General features: G+C 51.6%; 1 protein-coding gene across 1 annotated transcript; it reads left to right on the top strand.

The window, feature by feature from the left end:
• The first annotated feature begins 525 nt into the window (after positions 1-525).
• On the top strand, positions 526-18,627 carry JDP2 (Jun dimerization protein 2). The gene is made up of 4 exons (XM_071426785.1): positions 526-822; positions 11,957-12,180; positions 16,627-16,731; positions 17,575-18,627. The coding sequence occupies exons 2-4, from the start codon at positions 11,980-11,982 to the stop codon at positions 17,758-17,760; spliced, it is 492 nt and encodes a 163-aa protein (XP_071282886.1). The 5' UTR covers positions 526-822; positions 11,957-11,979; the 3' UTR covers positions 17,761-18,627.
• The last annotated feature ends 323 nt before the right edge of the window (positions 18,628-18,950 follow it).

Here is an 18,950-nt window from a genome sequence, read left to right as displayed (position 1 = left end):
GCCCTGGGTGAGGTGTGCTTGATGCTTGGGAGCACTGGATAGTGTCTCTGGTCCTTTGCCTCTTTTTCCCAGGCTCGGGACTGAGGAACGGAGGCTCCGCACAAATCGGGCTAGCTCGGGCACGGCTGTGGCAGCTGCCCGGGACGGTGTCCAGGCGTGCGCCGGGGAACGAGAGCGACCGGAGGGAAGCAGAGAGTGTGCGGAGGGGCGCAATAGGAGCGCGGGGAAGACGCGCACCCGGTGGGGGTGCGAGGTCCGGAGGTGCCGTGGTGCGGAGGGGTCAAGAGCTGCGGGAGCGTGCGGAGATGCCGGCTGCGAGGGCAGAGGGTGGCCGAGGGATGGCGGGTGCGGAGTCCCGGGGTGCAGGACGCGGAGATGCCGGGCCATGAGGTGTGGGACGCCTGGCCGTGGGGTGCGGGATGCCGAGGTGCGGGATGTCGAGGTGCCCCGGCTGGTCCCACCCCTGCGCGGCGCTCCCCGCCCCGCGGCCCCGCTCCCCCGCCCTCCCTGACGTGTGGCGCTGGCAGCCCGGCCGGTTCCGCATTCCCGACCCCTCCCCGCAGCCCAGGGGCCGCTATATAACCGGGGCTGATGCAACCCACCCCGCCGCCTGCCACAGCCTGCGGGAGGCGCGTACCGGGGCGGCGGGCGGTGGCGGGCCGAGGCGCCCCGGCGGCGGCCGGCAGCCGGCACCCACATCGGCACCCGGCGGGGCCCGGGGGTCGGGGCAGCGGCGGAGGCGGCGGGGCTGAGCCTGCAGCCCGCGCCCGGCCCCTACGGCCGGGCCCCGCGGGCACCCCGGCAGCCCGGTCGCTCTGCACGGTGCGTACGGGCGCGGGCGGGGGACGCGCCGGGCGGGCCGGGACTGCGGCAGGGGCGGGCGGCGGCGCGGGGCTCCGCGGGGGTGGCGGACAGCGGCGGCGGGGGCTGGAGCGGGGGGCGCCCGGAGGAGCATCCCGTGTCCCGCGGCAGCGGGCAGGTTGCCGCTGTCCGGGCGGCCGGGCGCACGGCGGAGATGCCGGCAGACCCTGCGCGGGGGCGGGCACAGCCGCATGGGCGGCTCAGAGCCGGGCTGCTGCCCCCGCAGCCCGCGACGCGCGGGGGCTGGAGGTGCCGGGCTCGGGGCTGCTGCCGCACCGAGGAGCTGCGGGGCGGCGGGGGCGGCCTCCCCCGCTCCTCAGGCGCCCCTGCCTCCCTCCCTTCACCTGCCGGCTGGGCGCGCAGGTGAGGGGCGCGGGTCCCCGCCGCTGCCGGCCCTGCTGTCGCCAGCCGTGTCTCCAGCCCGGGAGGCCCGGGGAAGGAAAGGGGCCCTGGAGGTGCCCCCGCCGCGCGGTCCCAAGTCCGCTTTAGCAGTCAGGCATGGAGTTGAATGGAAGTTGCATTCTTTTGCACGCTCTGCTCCAGGAGGTACTTTTCTTTTTTCCATGGAAGGGAAATAGGTTTGAGAGCAAATTGGGGGAAAGGGAGAAATACCAGGGGAGCGAGAGCTACATTATGTTTCCATTTTCCTTTAATGAAGGCCCTGTGGAGGTGTATTTGAAAACACAGAGTCTCCTATGCCTTCAAGGAGGGTGAGAACACTGTGCTGGCTGGTTCCAGGGCCATATGCAGCGTATGGTGGCCAATGAAACAGGGCCTGGCTCGTTCTCTTGCTTGTCTTGGCAGCCTGCTCCATGGCTTGCATTACCAGCCCTGGAACACAACCACTGCCAAACTGTGAGTGTGTGTATGTGTGTGTGTGTGCTTGGACTCCAAGAGCTCAGCAGAAGCAAATGCTTCTTCAGCTCAAACCAGGATTTTTTAGCTAGTTTTGGGAAAACTTGCATAAAAATCTGTATGTGGAGGTTCTCTTGACAGACCATGCCCTGGGAATTTGTTGCTAAAAGCTTGTGTGAGGGCATCTGTGAATGGCAGTCTTTGGAGTTCAGATTCTTAGTATTAGTCCTAGTGATTTAAAAATGTAAAAACCTGCCCATCTAGGGGATGAGTGTGTGGGTGCAGGAGCTGCCATCCACATCATTACTGGATCATGCAGCAATTGGTTGCCCCTGGTGTCTGGGGAATTAACAAAATCTGCCGAATTAGTGTGCAGGTTATTGCCTCTGCTTCCTCATTGAGATGCCTATGGACGCTTTCCCTGCATCTTCACAGTTGAGTATTTCCCTCCTTACAGGATGCAGAGGTCCCTGTGCTACATTCCTTGCCAAGGAGGAGTAAATACTCCCTCAGACCTCTTGCCTCCTCCTGCCCTGTCCATCTGAGCAGTGTGTCCAACTGCTCAAGGAGCACTGAGCATCTGTTCTGTGGTCTCCTTCCCTGTGCTAGTGTTTGCTACTTCAGCTGCATTGCCTGGGCCAGGTTCTTGGCAGCATGCAGTGCCTTGGATGTGAAGCTGTAAGAGGCTCTTTTCACTGCAGTGGCTGTTCCTAGTGGGCCTGGCCTCAAGAGCAAGGGAGGCAGAGCCATGGTGAGGCGTGGGACCCCTTGCCAGCATGTGTACGTATCCTGCAGTGCCGTGCAGCTAGGAGGGGGCACTGCAAACCTGATGCCATCTGTCTTTGGCTGCATGTCTCAGTTGCTTGGACTGTCCAGAGCATCAGTCCAAACATTGCAGGCCATTTTAACATGCAGACAGAGAGCTGAAGGCACATACAGGCCTCTGAGCTGAGCAGTGCTGCTGCAAACTAGCCAGAGCTGGTCTTTATATGGATTAGAGGTCTTTGTGGATGACCCTGGCATTTAAGGCATAATTTTGAGGAGTTTGTAGGGGGTGTGGGGGCTGTCATCTCTGAGGCTGTCCTTGGCCCCTGAGGGCAGAGCTTTGTGCTGGAGCACGATTGTCTTCTTGAAGAAGGTTCTAGCCCTGACCACATGTGGTTATGGAAGGTCCTTGGTGATTTCAACAAGTCAGTTGTTAGGCTGCAGCTCGGACACTGAGGTTTTCTCAGACCAGGATATTCCTTCCTTCTCAAATCCCTTTGAGCTGCTTCAGGTACAAATAGGCTAACTTTTACCTTCCTGCTCTGCACTGCTGTCCAGTGGGTGGTGCAACCTCAAATAATTAATTGCAATCTTAATAATACTGTGATACGTAATGACATTTTTTTGCAGTTATTGCAATTAACTGTGGCAGTAGGGGAGCCTTGCTATGGTAGGTGCTGTACAAAACCCTGCTGTCGCAGGTTGCTTGGAAGTCAATCGCTGCATTGCAGTGGTGGGAGCAGCTAAACTGGAGCTTTTTGCTGCCCTGTGAAGGTATGGAGGAAAATGCTCAGGGAGGAAGGGCTGTGAGCTGACTGCTTTGCTAATGGCAAATGGAGATTATTTCTAAGGCTGAGGACTGGAGAACCAGTATCCCCCCTCCTCACAAAAGGGACAAGAAGTCAAAGCATTAGACAGGCAGGTGTGGAGGCCTAATGGTGAGACTCAGCTGGACAAGGGCTGCAAAATGGCATTTCTGCCAAGGAGATGCTATCTGCTCTGGGCTGCCCCATGTGCACGTGTAGGAAGCTCTGAGCTTCCCTGATGGAAGAGAGGAGGGAGGGCAGCAGGGCTCTTTGCATTCCTGTTTTTAGAAAGCTTCTCATAGCCCTCAGTCTGTCAATGACTCGGATGATCCTCCTGCCAGCTAGAAGTGCAGGACCGAGCCGGAATGTTCCCACTCATGAAGTAGGTTTAGAATTCCACCTCCTGAGGAACAGTTCTTCATAGCTCCTCCTGTTCAGCATTGTGGCCCCCCACTCACTCTAAACTAGGGGTGGGAGGTTACATGTATGGGTGTTCACAAGCCCTGCAACTCTTCTCCCACCATGTGGGGTTGCCTGTGGGAGGAAAGGAGCAGCAAGAATGGCAGCTTGGAGTGTCTGTGGGAAGGGCACAGATGAGTCTTTGGACCTGCAATCCTAGAACCTGGTTGTAGGAGCTGTCTCTCCCTCCCGGGATGGAAATGGGGTGTGGGGGCACTACAGTGAGTAGTGAGGTACTGCAGCATCCTGCATTCTGAGGTGGTGTGCTCTGCCTCAGTGCTCTTGATGGGCCATGCTGTGAGCATGCCTTTACCTGGCCTTTCAACAAGGGGGACTTCTGTGATGCCATAAAACAGTAAGTAATGTTAGGTGCTCAGTAGAGAGAGACATAGGCGTTTTTATCCCAGCTGGTGTCACTGCAGCTTTTCAGTATGCTATAGGTGGTGGGTTCCTTGGCATCAACAGGTTCAGCAACTGATTGAATGAATACACCATGGCTGTAGTTAAAGTCCATGTTTGCCAGAGCTACTGCATGGGGACCTGAAAAGACTGGTTACCCCCAAAGGGCTTGTCTGCTGCGTTCTGATGTTTGGCAAATAACTTTGATCACTGGGGTGCTTGGCACTGGCCCTGCAAGTTTCTGCTTTTAACAGTGCAGAGCAGAAGCAGCTAGCCAGAAGGTATGACTGTAAGGTGCTACTCAAAATTAAATGCATCTAGAGCAGATAGAATTGTGTGGCAATTGGGAGAGTCTCATGTTTTAGATAGCAGAAGAAAGCTCTAATTGCATGGGAAGGTACTTGTGGCACTGGGAATATGGGGTAGTGTCTTTCTGCCTTCATCTGTTCCCACTGGGGCCTGAACCTTGAAGTGGAAGTGGAAGAAGGTCTGTAGGCTTCAGATCATCAGCACTCTGCAGTCTTCTCAGAAGAGTCCAGATGGAAAAAAGCAAGTGGCTCAGAGCTTCAGAGAAAGAGTGGTAGACAACTGCCCTGTCTTTGTTTCAGAAGTTACATTCTTGGTTCATGAGAAGTTGGGTATGTCAGGAAAGGGCTTTCCTATAAATCATCCTTCTGCTCACAGAAGGAACTAGATAGATTCAATGTGTGACATATAGACTGAAGTAGCTTGATAGCCAGGAGCTTAAAAAAAATTTAAAATGGCAGCAAAGCAGAGTAGAATCTAAGGAACTATATGCTAGTAGTGCTGCTTCTAATCTCCAAATCAGAATTATTGTTCCCTGTTAGCCAGGAGCAGATGAAAGGCCAGTTCCTGTGACTCAGGTGCTCCAAGACAGTACACACAAATGGCAATGTTGTGCTAGGTGCTAACACACTGATGAAGAGTTCAAAGATTGCTTGTATGGGGCTTACAGACTCCAGCAGTGCTCTGATGCGTGGCAGCTGACAAGCAATGGCAGGCACCCAGGCTGAGCCTGCTGAGAGAATAGCAAGCAAGCATGGCCTTTATTCTGCAGGCAGCATGGAGAAGGACTGGTAGGACAGACTATGCCTTAAGAGAAACATGCTGGTAGGTACAGAGTGTCAGAATCTGCTGGCTGGCAATATTAGATGCTAGACTGGCTCTCTGAGCATCAAAAGGGTACTTGGATCAGCCATTATAAATGTCAGCACATGTGAAATAGCTTATGTTGTAAGAAACTGTGATTGTATTATAGACAGCAAAACTGATAATAAGGCTGCAAATAGCCCTCACTCTCACCAAGGAAGCTGACACCAGAGATAAGGCAGTAATGGCAAGTTAAATTGAAGTGTGACTGTCAGAGCCTGCTTTGGGATGTCATGGCCATCTCTGCAGGATAATGCTCACGGTACAACAGTAGCAGCTGCATTTGGTTTTTAAAGAAACAAACAACACCTTTGGATGCATAGGATGATGGATACAAACTGAGGCAGTCAGTGTGCAGGGAATTGAATGCATGACTTCAACACAGGTAGGCATTCCTGTGCCAGTTTTAGTCTGGGTAAGAATAGCAGTGAAGAGGTGGCAGGAGGGGTGTGAATACAGGCTAGCAAGGGGAGCACAAGCCCCCTGGGCTATATGAATTATGCCTACACATGTTAGATTTATGCTGTAACTGCTGTGCAAACATCAGCTTCTTAAAAAAAAAAAAAAACCAAACACAAACCCAAACAAAGAGTCCCCTGAAAAAGCAGCAGACAAATCAGTATAGGAAGAGGAAAAAACCCAACCCATTAAAAAAAAAAAAAACCCCAAGAACATGAAGGAAAAAAAAAAAAAAGCCCAAGAACTGCAGGAGAAAGAATAGAAAGGTACGTGGGGGCAGTGTCACTGAGGAAGCTGGGCAACTGTATGGGACAGAAACAACTTGGTAAAGCTTCTTCCCTCTAGGCTGTGGTTTCCAGAAGATAACAGACTCTGGCAGTAGCAGAAAAACTAAGAGTAATGGGTGCTGCCTTTAAGAAATATTAAATCAACCAGTGTCACAGAATGCTGACCATAGGGACATAATTAGGGAACAAAGCATGCAAACACTTGAAACTGGTGGGAAAAATGCAGCAAAACCAAGGTGAGCAAAGAAAGCTGTACTGCTGTCAGCTTTTTGAGTATGAGACTGCTGATAAAATAACTGAGTTGATTGAGTCCACAGGAAGAACAGTGCCAAAGCAAGGATGCAAAAGTTACTGCAATTATCAGGAGGGTTTACAGACATTTCGGCAAGAGGTCAAGTCTTGTGTTACAGCATTTTAACCAGAATAAGGGATTGTAGAGGCAAAGCTAAGAAATAAAAACTAAATTTTGAGCTGTGAAATCATGTGTTGACCAGATTTTTGCTGCAAAGATGGTTGCTGAACAGAGCAATGAATGGTGTAAGGTATTAATCATTGAACTGAAGTTGTAAGAAAGCCTTCTCTCTCCTAATTCACTCTGGAGCATCTTGATGTCATGGCACAAAACAATGAATAGTGTTGGTGCAGAAGGCAGAGTAATGGTGAATGTAAACTCAAGAAGCTGGTGTCATGCTGATCCAATGGTCCTGTGCAAGACTGAACATTCTCTTTCCCCTTGATGTGTTGCTATTGGCTTCATTATGTGCAAAAGCATAGCTGTTACAATGCATACAAAATTGAATTGTGGGGTTCAAATACAGGACAGCAGAAAGCTAGGTTGTACTGAAGACATGACATTTCCAAGCTCCTGTAAGGAGATGTTGAAACACCATCTGGCATTGAGGGAAAAAGGCTGTGTTATTTATCAGTTCTGAAAAGAAAAAAAATATAATTAGAATCCCAACTAAAGCACTATGTTAGAAAGAATGAATATAGAGGTGAGTTGGTTCATGTGCCTTAGAAATAGCAAATGCTGCAAGGGAATATCCAGAAACCAATTAAGAATTGGCAAGGCACCAGCTGTATTCACCCCATCCAGCCAGAGGTGGCTGTTGAAGAGCTGCAACTTAAAGATCAAACTCAGATCCTGAGCTTTAAAGTTCTGCCCTACCATGTGAACGTGGTACCAGTATGCTGGAGCTATAGGTAGGCATGTCCATGTCTGCCAGGATAACAGCTTTGGGAGGAAGATGAAAGTAATAAATAGAATTCCATACTCTGGGTTTTTTTATGTTATCAAAGTACAGCTTAGCTCTGGCACTCACCAGAAAAGAATGGGAAAGTATCTGGGACTTGGGGTGAAAAGAAAGTTGTGCTTACATTAGGAAGAAGCAAAGGAGTGGAACAAACTTGGAGTTTGTTCAAGTTTGAGTCCTTTCAATCAGCAGGAGTGACAGTGCCTGGGGCTGAGGGCCCTCAAGAATTGGGGAGATGATCTGTTACTGCACCCCTGCTCTGCAGACAGGGATGGCACCTCTCCTCATTCCTTTCTATTTCCATGGTTATAGCCCTGCTGGGAATGGTGTTACGTTCCTCCCCAAGGCTTACCTCAGCTTGACTCTTGGCAGTTCTCAATGTGCTCCTGAGCTTCTGGCCCCTGAGCAAGCTCTCACCTGTAGAAGACACTTTCCCCCCTTTCTACCTAGTTCTCAGCTCATCTTAATGTGCAGGTTTATGGTTATCCAGAAGGCTTCTGGCACTTTGGTTTGATGAGCTTAAAATTTAGTTTCCACTGATGCAGGTGTGATGTGGGCTTTGGCACTGCAGTCCCTGGATCCAGGATAAATTTTTAGAGCATATTGGATACTGGGCCAGCGCCTTCACTCTGACCTGTGTTGTGTGTTACACTGGTACAGAGGCTAATTCAAGGCCTATCAAGCTACCAGATCAAAGATGCAGAAGGAGAAGATGTGCTGGAGGAAAAAAAAGTGGTTTCTCAAATCTTTAGCCACTTGTCCCCAGGGACCTGCCCCAGGCTCAGGAGTGCATGGGGAGGGTGCTGAGTGGTCAGGTTGGCCCACAGTCCAGAGAATGGGTTTCTCCTTGCTCATTATTTCAAAAACTGCAGTGACCTTATATTCAGTCTGCCTGAGGACCTGGACTGTCTAGCCTGGGTGCTGTCAGCTGCATGTCATGATGGAAGAAAATTAAGCACAGCATGGCCAGCCAGTCAAGGGAGGGGATTGTCCTGCTCTGCTCCACACACATGTGGCCTTGCCTTGAGTGCTGTGAGCAGTTTTGGGCACCACAATAGAGAAAAGAGGTGAAGCCATTAGAGGGCATCCAAAGAAGGGCCATGAGGATGGTGAAGGGCCTGGAGGAGAAACTGTATGAGTAGTGGCTGAGGTCACTTGGTCTGTTTAGCCTAGAGAAGAAGAGACTGAGGGGAGACCTCACTGCAGTTACAACTTCCCTGTGAGGGGAAGAGGAGGGGCAGGTACTCTTGTGACCAGTGACAGGACTTGAGGAAATGGCATGAAGCTGAGGCAGAGGAGGTTTAGGTTGGATATCAGAAAAAGGTTTTTCATCCAGAGGGTGGTTGGGTGCTAGAACAGGCTCCCCAAGGAAGTAGTCACAGAACCAAGCCTGACAGAGTTCAGTAAGTGTCTGGACAACAGTCTAAGGCACATGGTGTGATTCTTGGGCTATCCTGTGCAGTGTCAGGAGCTGGACTCGATGATCCTGATGGGTCCCTCCAACTCAGCATATTCTGTGATTCTATGAATAAATTAAAACCAAGTCCTCCAAGTCCAGAATAGATTTTAGCATCCAGTGCTGGGTTCAAGTCAATTCTCATGCTGAAGCCTGTGAAAGGGTGGGTCAGGGCCCAAATCAGTCTGTGAGAGACTTCAAGTGGCTGCTCATATACTTTTGCTACTGATTATTTTTCTATTTCATTTTTTTAAATTTTGACATAAACTCTTCAAGCTGGGGATGGACATCTGTGGGATTGCTGGCTTGGGCTCTGCTGCTGTTGGCAGGTGTCTTCCCCAGTGCCACAGCATGTCACCTTGGTGGCAGCATCAGGGAAATGGCCAGCTCTGTAGTGTATGCAGCTATCCCAAAATGGTAGACTGGATTTAACCCTATACAGCTCTGTCTTGTGTCAGGGGGTCCTGGGAAGAACCTCTGGATTCACCTCCCCTTTGTCATCCACCTCATTGACCAGGTACCTTCCTGCTGTAGAGGGATGATCTCTGAGCAAGGTGGTTGGGATTTAGCCACATTCCCTAAATAACTTGTGTTTTCCTGTCTGGAGTGCTGCCTAAGGGTGTGATGGTACTTATTTCTGGAGCAGTGGAGCATCTTAGCCTTGTGTAGGCCTGAAAGGAAGGGGGAGGAGCCCCCAAGCTGCTAACTTGCAGCTTCAGAGCTTCCAAGCTGCTAACTTGCAGCTTCAGAGCCCAGCTGCATTGGGCATCTCTGGGCACCTTAGAAGATGTTGGTGCAGATTCTGGTACAAGATGTCAGTACAAGATTGCACTGCAGATGTGGAATTACATTTTTCTAGTTTAGAGATCTCTGTGGAAGAATGAATACTTTGCATCAGCTTAGGTCCTTGCAGTCTCATGGAGTTGACTTGTAGTCTTTTTGGAGGTCAAGTATCATTACCAAGTATTTTGTCTTTCTTTTCTGTCACCAAATGGGCAAGAGTCCATTTCATCAGGGAGTATCTCTTCTCTTGGGAAGTTACTTGTCTGTCTTTCCTGTCTTCTCTTCAGGCTTTAATGACCTTATGCAGATCACCTCCTCCCTGCCCAGCTTCCTCTCCCCACAGCAGTGCTCCCAGCACTGCTGAACACTGGCTTGCTCTCCCCTTTTCTAGTCTCCTAAAGGATGACTGGAGCAGAGGGCTTGATTCCCCTTTATGGTTTCTGTCTTGCTGCGTCTGCTTTCCCTGCTCTTTCCCAAGTCTTCTTGGTCACAGCTGAGCAAACCCTGCCAGGGGACATCTCATGCTGACACCTGGACCTCTTCATTGGCAGATTCAACTGTTTGACAGCTCACAGCTCACTGCAGGTTGAAGACACTCTCTGCTGCAAATCAGTCTGCCTGTCACACCAATGCAGCTTGCAGAGCACCCGTGCTGGATGCTGTGGAGCTTGCATTAGCCTCTCTGCCCTTGACTAGCCTCTATGCTTGTTTTTCCTCTCCTTCTGCTGCTTATCTCTGGTTCCTTCACATTAACAAATATATTAAATAATCTCATGGGAAAAGGGATGTGCCAGTGCCAAGAAATCCTTAACTTCTCTGTTTGTCATGATTAACCCTGTTCAGCCTGCTCCCACTGACTTCACCTGAGCAGGGCAGTTGGACCAGGCAATCTCCAGAGATCCCTCCCACCCTCAGCTGTTCTGTGATTCTGTGATCCAGCAGTTCTATCTCACATGCAGCTTTACTCAAGTCTTCAGCCTGGTACTGACATAGATTTGTCTCCCTAGGATGGCAAATGCTGAGCAGCTGTGGCAGCTGGCTTGGCTGAGTGTGTGTGAGTCTGCACAGCTCTACTGCCTGGGCCAGAAATCTGTATCTCCTGTTACCTGGTCCCTCAGGAGATGAGAGTGGATGCTTTGGAAAGAGCAGGGCAAGTGCCTGTTATCCCTCATTTAAGGCTCCTCCTTTCTCTGACACTTGGTGCTGTGAGAGCCTCCATGAGTTTCCCCAGCTGTTTGTTGAATCCTGCCTTCTGACTGGCTCTTGTGGTTGTAGGAAGCTGCACACTGAGATTATGGGTCCACTCCTTTAGTCTGTTTCTCTCCTGACATTGCTGGTCCCTGCTGTGTTGGTACCTCCTGCACAGGGGCAGAATGGGGTGGGTGCCTGGAGGCTCCTACAGTGTGCTAGGACTTCTCTGGATGGGTAGGGCAAGGAGAGCAGTGCACACACACTGGGACGTAGTTGAGCAGTGCACACACACTGGGACGTGGTTGAGTTGAAGAAGAGGGGAAAATGGCAGCTGTGTGGACAGCAGTGAATGTTGTAAGTAGGTAACTTGTGAATGTCCCAGGCCAGTTACACAGCAGGGATGTACCTGCATTGCAGCCAACAGCCATCTGCTCCAATGGCTTTTGGACTGATGTAACAGCTCCAGCTCTATGGACTTCCCATTTTAGGTTTAATTTTATTATATCTTTGCTGCTTGTTCTTCATAGTTATTGATAACTCCTTTTCATCAAAAAGGAGTAAAATAAGTGACTTGCTGAAGTTTGCCTTGATCCTATTCTCACTTTTTTTCTTTCATGATAGAAGAGGACTTTTGAACCTTGCACCATTTCCCTTCCCCTCCAGCCTTTGTTTCCTCATGTCTGTGCTGAGAGATGTTTGTACAGTGGCGGGTATTTTTTCTTGCAGTTTTATCTGTGGTCTTTGTGTACTGTGTTCCAGCCCTGATCAGTGGCTGAGCCTGCCCAGAAAGAATCCAGCCTAGGGCATATTATGGTCCTATTTGTGCCATTTTCTTCTTGTACTAATAATCCACACATTAATTAATCAAAATTCAGCTAAAAGCAAACCTTGATCTCCTGTTCTCCAGAGAAAGGTGTCCATGGGATCACATCACTGTCATTGCAGCCAGCTCCTGTTCTTCTGGTGCTTTGCCTCTCAGGTCTCTTCCCTTCCTGATCCACACCCCAGTGGCCTATTCTTCCTCGCAGGATTCATATATTTGGTTTCTATAATACAGATTCTGCTTATTCTCTGCCGTTGCCCTTCCTGGGGGAGAATGTCGGCCTTGCTTCATACCCCTGTAGGTGATGGGACTGTAGGATGAGTTAGTCCTGTGCTGTGTGACGAGGCCCTGTCACTGGGTTGTAATGGGATGTGTCTGTCCCCCTGCAGCCCAGGAAGCCGTGTCCCCTGCTATGATGCCAGGGCAGATCCCTGACCCGTCGCTGACGGCCGGAGCGCTGCCTGGCCTGGGCCCCCTGACGGGGCTGCCGGGCACAGCCCTGACCGCCGAGGAGCTCAAGTGCGCCGACATCCGCAACATCGGGGCCATGATCTCGCCTCTCCAGTTCCTGGAGGTGAAGCTTGGCAAGAGACCCCAGCCTGTCAAAAGTGAGGTGAGTATTGGAGGCTGCTGGCTGCAGGTGGCCCTGCAGGGCTGGTGTCTGTATTTGTGTGGGTTTCCCTCCTGCCTGTGCTTAGCTGCAGTAGCAGTGGCCAGCAGTGTGTTTTATAAGCTCCCTGTTTGGTGATGTGCATGCATGTTAGCAGCTGCTCCACTAGCTGCCTCTCCTCCCTGCCTGATTTCCTGTCCCTGGCTGGCAGTGGTGGCCTCAGCATCCCAGACCTGGTCCAGTGCAGCAATTGGCAGCCATCTGAACTCAAACTCTGCGTGTGGAATGGGGTCTGCGGCAGCCAACATGTCCCTAGGTTGGGGCATGCACCCAGAGTAGAAGTCACACAGCCTGTCACCCGTGTCAACAAGCCCTTGGTGCTTCTGTCATTGGTGTTGCCTTTCCAGCAGTGACTCAGCCTGTGCTGCAGGTGCTGCTGACTGGGAGCTGCCCCTGCCCCATTGCTTGAGGTGGGCCCTGGCTTCACCTTGATTTTCCTGGGATGGGGAAAATGGGTGGTTTCTGCTTGGTACCACAGGCTGCCATGTCAGAACCAGGCTGAAGGGACCAGGGAAATGCTTGGGCAGTGTTTTTCTTATGTCCCATGTGTTGGTTGTCTGGTCTTTGACTCTGGCTGAGCTGGTGGTGAGTGTTTGCACCTCCTACTGCCTGCAGATGGAGCTGGGAATGCACCATTTCAGAGGTCCCATGGTGGCAAAGGTGCTGGCTGCTGTTAGAAGGTCCAATATACAGCCTTCTGAACAGCATTTGCTCTGGGTGGGGTTACCTCAGATGATGACGTATGAGGATGGGGTGATGTGTGTTCTCTGGCAGCATGAGCATGGAGGTGCTGGATGATGTGAAAAGCTGCCTGTGATGAGCTGAGAGCTGAAAGGAGTAAAATAGGAGTTCCAGGGGGTAACCTGCTCTCCAAATGGTGCTGACACTTGATTTAGCCCAATTTTTTAGCAGAAGCTCAGCAGCAGCTACCTGTGCAGAGCATCCCTGTTCTTTCCCCCCAGCTGTTTGAGGTGGACTCCTGTGGGTAGAACTGGTATGATGTAGCTCATCTGAGCACCTTGCACAGGAGCTCTGTGCCCAAGGGAGTGTCCAGTCAGCTTGTGCAGCCTGGAGGTTGCCTGGGAAGGACTGGACAGCTCTGTGGGAAGAGCTGAGGCTAGGATACTGTGGGAGGCCATTGTGAGGCCCTGGGCATGCTGATGGCTTTTGTTCCTCTGTGGGCAAAGCAGTCACGGATTTGCAGCTGAAGCCAAATTCTCTTCCAAGCTCTTGGCCTGGGTATTAATGTAGCAAATGGTCTGCAGTGCCTGCCTTGCTTCATGGCTTGGGGAAGAAAGAGGGTGACTCTGTGGCTATGCTGTCTTTCCAGGCTCAGCTCCTTTTCTGGGGCATTTTGGGCACCTCTGAGCTGGCCCTGCAGCCACTGCTTTTGCTTTTTGTGGGCATGGGTATGTGATGTCACTGGCATCTGTGTGACAGGGACAGGGCAGTTCTGCCCCACAGCAGGTACTGGAATTGCTGATTGTCCTCTGAGCCAGCTGTTGAGGCACAATGTGGAGGAAAGCTAAGAGAAAACCCACTGACAGCCCTTGCTCAGCTACTTTCCATGCAGCTGGTTCCTCCCCTGCATGGCCCATGAAGCTGAGGAGTTGAAGACAGCAAATGGAGCTGCCCTTGGCAAGGCTTTGCAGCAAAAGCCTGAGGGAGCTGTTGCAGTAGCTGCTTATCCCATGAGTAGCCAAGAAGCTGCCCACGCACAGTTTTGCAATGCAGCCTGCAGCTGCTTTCCTCTTGCAGGGTGCTGGAGCCCAGGAATGCTGGGTGCTGGTGTGCCACTCTGTGGTGCCTGGCAGGACAGGCTGCCTGCCATGAGCCTGGCCAAGGCATCTCTCTCTGCTCTGCTGGGGGCACCAGCATCTCCTGGCGTTGGGGTCTGTGTGCCTGGGGACACACGCAAAACCCACCCAGTGCGTGTTGGGGGTCAGCTTCTCTGCAGGGTGAGGGACAGCCCCACTGGGAAAGCTGCTCTCCTCTTGGACAGGTGTAGACAGATGCTGCTGGGCTCCTCCACCACTGAATCCCACCTGGGGTGCTCCTCTGGGACTGAGCCGTGCCCCTTAGGCAGATGATCACCTCAGTCTCTGAGGCTGCTGACTGAAGCAGTTCAGGAGGCATCCCCACAGGGACTTCTACCCACAGGGATCCATCCCCGGGAGATCAGCTGCTGGGAAGTGCTATTGGGTGACACATCATCACTGTCCCATGTGCCTCTCAATAACCTCCTAACCCTCAGCAGCAGGGCTGTGTCACCTTTTTGAATTGAAATCAAGCAGAAGCAGATGGGAAAAAAACCTGCTGTCTTGAAAAGAGAACTTCTCAGCACTGAGAATTTGTGGATTCCTCATACCTGGAAGTGTTCAAGACTAGGCTGGACAGGGCTTTTAGCAACTGCTGTACTGGAAGAGGTCCCTGCCTATGGTAGGGGGGTTGACACTAAGTGATCTTTAAGATCTTATTCAAACCTTTCTATTTTCTATGAAGCTACAGGAGCTGTGCTCAAAATACAGAACCAAGGGTTCAAGCTTCTTCTGTCTGTGTTGAGCCACCTTCCTTGGACATCTGTATTCCATCTAAAGGACACAGACCTTTGCTGGGCCCTCTGTGGGGTGGAGGGTCATTTATTCTGTAATTCTGGTTGAATAGACCAACAGGGCATGGAAATGTCAGGCAGTTTCCAGGGCTGGTGCAGTTGCTGGTTGCTCTTCCAGTTGCTGTTAGGCCCCAAGATGTACTTTTGAAGCCAAGTTTGGGGGTGTTTTTTGAGCTTTGGAACTGTGAACACAAATGACTTCTATGCACTCTCCTAGTAATCCTGGAACTAACAGACCGGGAAGCTGTCTTAGGGGTAGATGAGTAGTTGGTAAAGGTGCAGAGGGGAATTGCATCTACCCTGATGTCCACCTCCTCTTAATTTCTGTCAGGAGCTTTTATAAGACCTGGAAGTCAAATGTAGAGTTAGTGCCTTCCAGATTACTCCTGCTAACCTGTCCCATCTAATTTATGTGGGTGCAGTGTGAGCTGTCCATTTCTGACTGGACTTGGGGGTATCAGTGCAGTTCCCATTGTAGTTCTCACAGGTGTGGTACATTGGTGCCCCATGGCACTACGTGGCAGCCTGGCATTATGGAAGTCTGTGCATAGCTTGTGCTGGCTTTGCTTAATATTTTCACTCCAGCTGAAATAGCAACTGTGGTATAATGCTTGCAAAGCAAGGTAGAAAAGATGAAAAATTGTTAGTGCTGTAAAGCTCAGACATTGCCTTCTACAGCATGCTGTGTACAGGACATGCAGCTTGCTTAAGCCACCCCTTCACCCTGCCTCTGCTGAGTCCACATTTCTTCCAGTCCTTGTGCATCACACTGGGATGTTTTGATTAGTGGGTTTTGGAGTTGGTGACTGTTAGCAGTGTGCACAGTCTACTGTGGATGATGGCCCCTGCAGCCTTCATTGGCATCAGGCGCTGCTGGTGTGTCTGCATGGGGGGTGATCTTGTGGTAATCAGTCAATAGGAATGAGGCAGTTCAGTCTGACAGCTCAAATTTCAGACACCCAGGCCAAATGTGCATGAAGGCACTGGGGACCTTTTCTTCTCTATCCATGCTGCAAAGTATAACCTGACTTTCCAGGGCTTTCCAGCACTCAGATTTTTCTTGAAGGAGCTAGTTTGGGTTCCTGGATGTAGGCATGCCATAGGCCATTTACACAGGCCTTGCAGCATATATCAGTAAATACTTTGATTATGGTTTTCTGACTCATAGAGCCTATTGGCTTGGCCTGTGTGGTTTGAGTCAAAGAGCACAGAGAACTGAGTCATGGCAAACAGTGTAGGTACTGCTGTGTCCTGCCCCCTCACAGGGCATGCAGGACCTGTCCCCACCTTACTGTGGTGGCCCTGTGACTCAGACAGTGCTGAAGCTGCAGCAGACAGTCCCAGATACTGGAATGGGGCAGGCTCAGCTGGGATATCTTCTGGGTTTTTCTGCCTCTTGTCCTTGGCGCTGTGTGTGATGCTTTCAATGTCTGTGCTAACAGAGCTGAGCCTGTAGATGTCTGTGTGACAAACCACCCTTGTAGAAACAAGGAGGGAGCTCTATTCTGTCTCTTCCCTTTCTCAGGGAGGGAGCAGCCCTGTGAAGCCATCTCCTCAGCTCTGGGTACAGGTCTCCCTCTCTGTGTTTGCACATGGAGGTAGAGGCTGTAGCAGCAGCATACCTGGTTCCATGAGGATTAAGTCATGCTGCTGGTGGCCTGTGACCAGGTGGCTGCCACATTGCCCTGCCGTGGGTGGGGCTGCCACATGCTCACCCCTACCTCCTGCCCCATCCCACATCTGCTGGCTCTGATCTGGGTTTCTCTGTCTTGTTATAGCTGGATGAGGAAGAAGAGAGGAGGAAAAGGCGCCGGGAGAAAAACAAAGTAGCGGCAGCACGATGTCGTAACAAGAAGAAGGAGAGGACAGAGTTCCTGCAGCGGGTGGGTGTCCCAGTCTGTCCCAGGGCACAGCAGGGACCTCCCTAGAACAGTGCTCCAGCTCCAGGAAGCATTGCCTCCTGAGCTTCCCCTCTGCCACCCCTTGCTCCAGTGCCTTTATCTGGGAAAATAGAGCTCCTGCTTTTGGTGAGGCTGTGAAGGTGGTGGCCATGTACATGCCCAGGCAGAGCTTACCCATGGTACCAGGGCTGGGGAGGGCTGGAGGTTGACTCCAGGCTTGTGGTGAAAGAGGAATAATAATGGCTCTGCCTCGGTGCTGGAGCAGGAACATCCATATGAGTGTGGCACAGGACAGGGGCTGGCAGTGTGCTGGCCCCTTGACTGAAGTCCTAAAGATTTTCCCACTCAGAGGCCAGATGCCCACTCCATCTCTAACCCCAGGGTAGAAAATCTGTCACAGCACCTTGCTCTTTTTCTGCAAACAGTGGTGAGACATGGGCGGATGACACAACTTGGAAGGAGTCATTTCACAAGGGCAGATGCATACAGATGGGCTGGGTGAAAACTTAAGCATGGGTTTGTCCCCAAATACCTTACCAGAGCACAGAAAGCAGCCGGGCACAGGTTTTGCTGGGGTGCGGCAGAGACCTGCCCCAGGTGGTGGCTGTGTGTTTCTGTGTGATGGCACAAAGTGCCAAGCACGAGGCAGCAGGGCTGGGGATGAACTGCCTGGAGGGATGTGATGCCTTGGCAGGTCTTCAGCCTGCTCCCCTGCTGCAGGGGCTGAGGGACAGCACTGAGCAGAGGTGGCATGTTGGCCAAATTGTTTCTTGTGTCTTGTCCTGCTAGATAAAGTCACATGCGGTTGTGTTCCTGTCCTGCTAGGAGTCTGAGCGTCTAGAGCTCATGAATGCTGAGCTGAAGGCCCAGATAGAAGAGCTGAAACAGGAGAGGCAGCAGCTCATCCTGATGTTGAACCGGCACCGTCCCACCTGCATCGTGCGGACAGACAGCATCAAGACGCCTGAGAGCGAAGCCAACCCACTGCTGGAGCAGCTAGAGAAGAAGTGAAGGTGGCACGGGGCCACGAGGAGGAGACAGTGGCACAGGGTCTTCCAGGGTCTCTAATGTATGTACTGTATGAAGAACTGTACACCCAGGCCTGGTGCAGCCAGGACCCAGTGGGCTTCCTTGGGAACTATGGACCAAACATGGGAACAGAGAAGATCGGGAACCTGCCAACCATGTACTCTGAGGCTGAACCTGGGAGCAGGGCTGGTGGTACCAGTGAGGGCAGCCTCCCTGTGATACATCATCACAACCCTTCAGCCTGCTCTCAGCCCTGGGACCCACAAAGCCACAGCGTGTCCTGCAAGGAGCAGGCAGCCCGTGGGTAGCAGGGGCTGTAGGCTGAGGAGTGGCAGCTGGGCAGTGTCCACCAGCACGCTGCCCAGAGGCTGCTGCTGCTCCTGGCACGCTCCAGAGGGAAACCTAAACCCAAGAACCACAAACACTTGATGCAGCCCCATCTGGTGGGCAGGCCTGTCGGGGCTCGGTGGCGCAGGCGCCCCCCACAAGCACACTCAGTATAATGTTTACAGCCCAGCTGTCCGTGTCGGCCGTGCTTTTGAATGCACATTTTTACACTTTTTTAAAGTATTTTTTACAAAGTTTTTATACAGTGATCTCTATATGGATTTATATAATCACTAGATGTGATCCCATAGAAATGTATGTTATAATGGTCTGTTTGTTACAAACACATATGCCACAGTTATCTCCATTGTGTTACTTGTCCGGTAGCATCCAGCTCCTTTCCTGGCATGCTGGGAAGGGGGTGCAAGCTGCCCTCTGCAGTGGTGTTGCTGCCCTCTCCATCCATGTATGTCCTTCATAATACTCAGTTCTGTATCTCTCAGTAAATGTTACCTTTGCGTATGCTGTCCTCCTGTAGCTCTGTTTGGGTCAGCACTGCCGCAGCAGTGGGTTCCTGGCTGAGTGGCACAGTGGAGCAGATCCCAGAGCTGGTTTGATGATTGTGTTAGCAGCTGTGGGCCAGGAGAATTCACCCTAGAATGCTGGCAGCCTTGGAGGCAGCTCTGACTATTGTCAAGCAAGAAGTAGCTCATTGCTGCACCAAAGAGATTAGGTAGGCATGGCTTGCCACTTGGAAAGGTGGAGGGAGACCATGTCATCCTTAACTGGTCCTTTGTGTTTCAGTCCCAAATACAGCAGTTTGAACTCATTTCAGGGATGAGAAA

This window comes from Agelaius tricolor, unplaced genomic scaffold, assembly GCF_023055355.1.
Source record: "Agelaius tricolor isolate 1412-34295 unplaced genomic scaffold, bAgeTri1.0.p SCAF_5, whole genome shotgun sequence".
Lineage (NCBI taxonomy): Eukaryota > Metazoa > Chordata > Aves > Passeriformes > Icteridae > Agelaius > Agelaius tricolor.
The sequence above is the reverse complement of the archived record's forward strand: the minus strand, read 5'-3'. Positions and strand labels throughout refer to the sequence as shown.

Bases quoted from the DNA above. Each gene is read 5' to 3' on its own strand.
- JDP2 (XM_071426785.1), top strand. From the start codon at position 11,980: ATGATGCCAGGGCAGATCCCTGACCCGTCGCTGACGGCCGGAGCGCTG. The intron at 12,181-16,626 runs GTGAGTATTGGA...GTCTTGTTATAG, and splicing joins CCCAGCCTGTCAAAAGTGAG to CTGGATGAGGAAGAAGAGAG. The intron at 16,732-17,574 runs GTGGGTGTCCCA...CTGTCCTGCTAG, and splicing joins GGACAGAGTTCCTGCAGCGG to GAGTCTGAGCGTCTAGAGCT.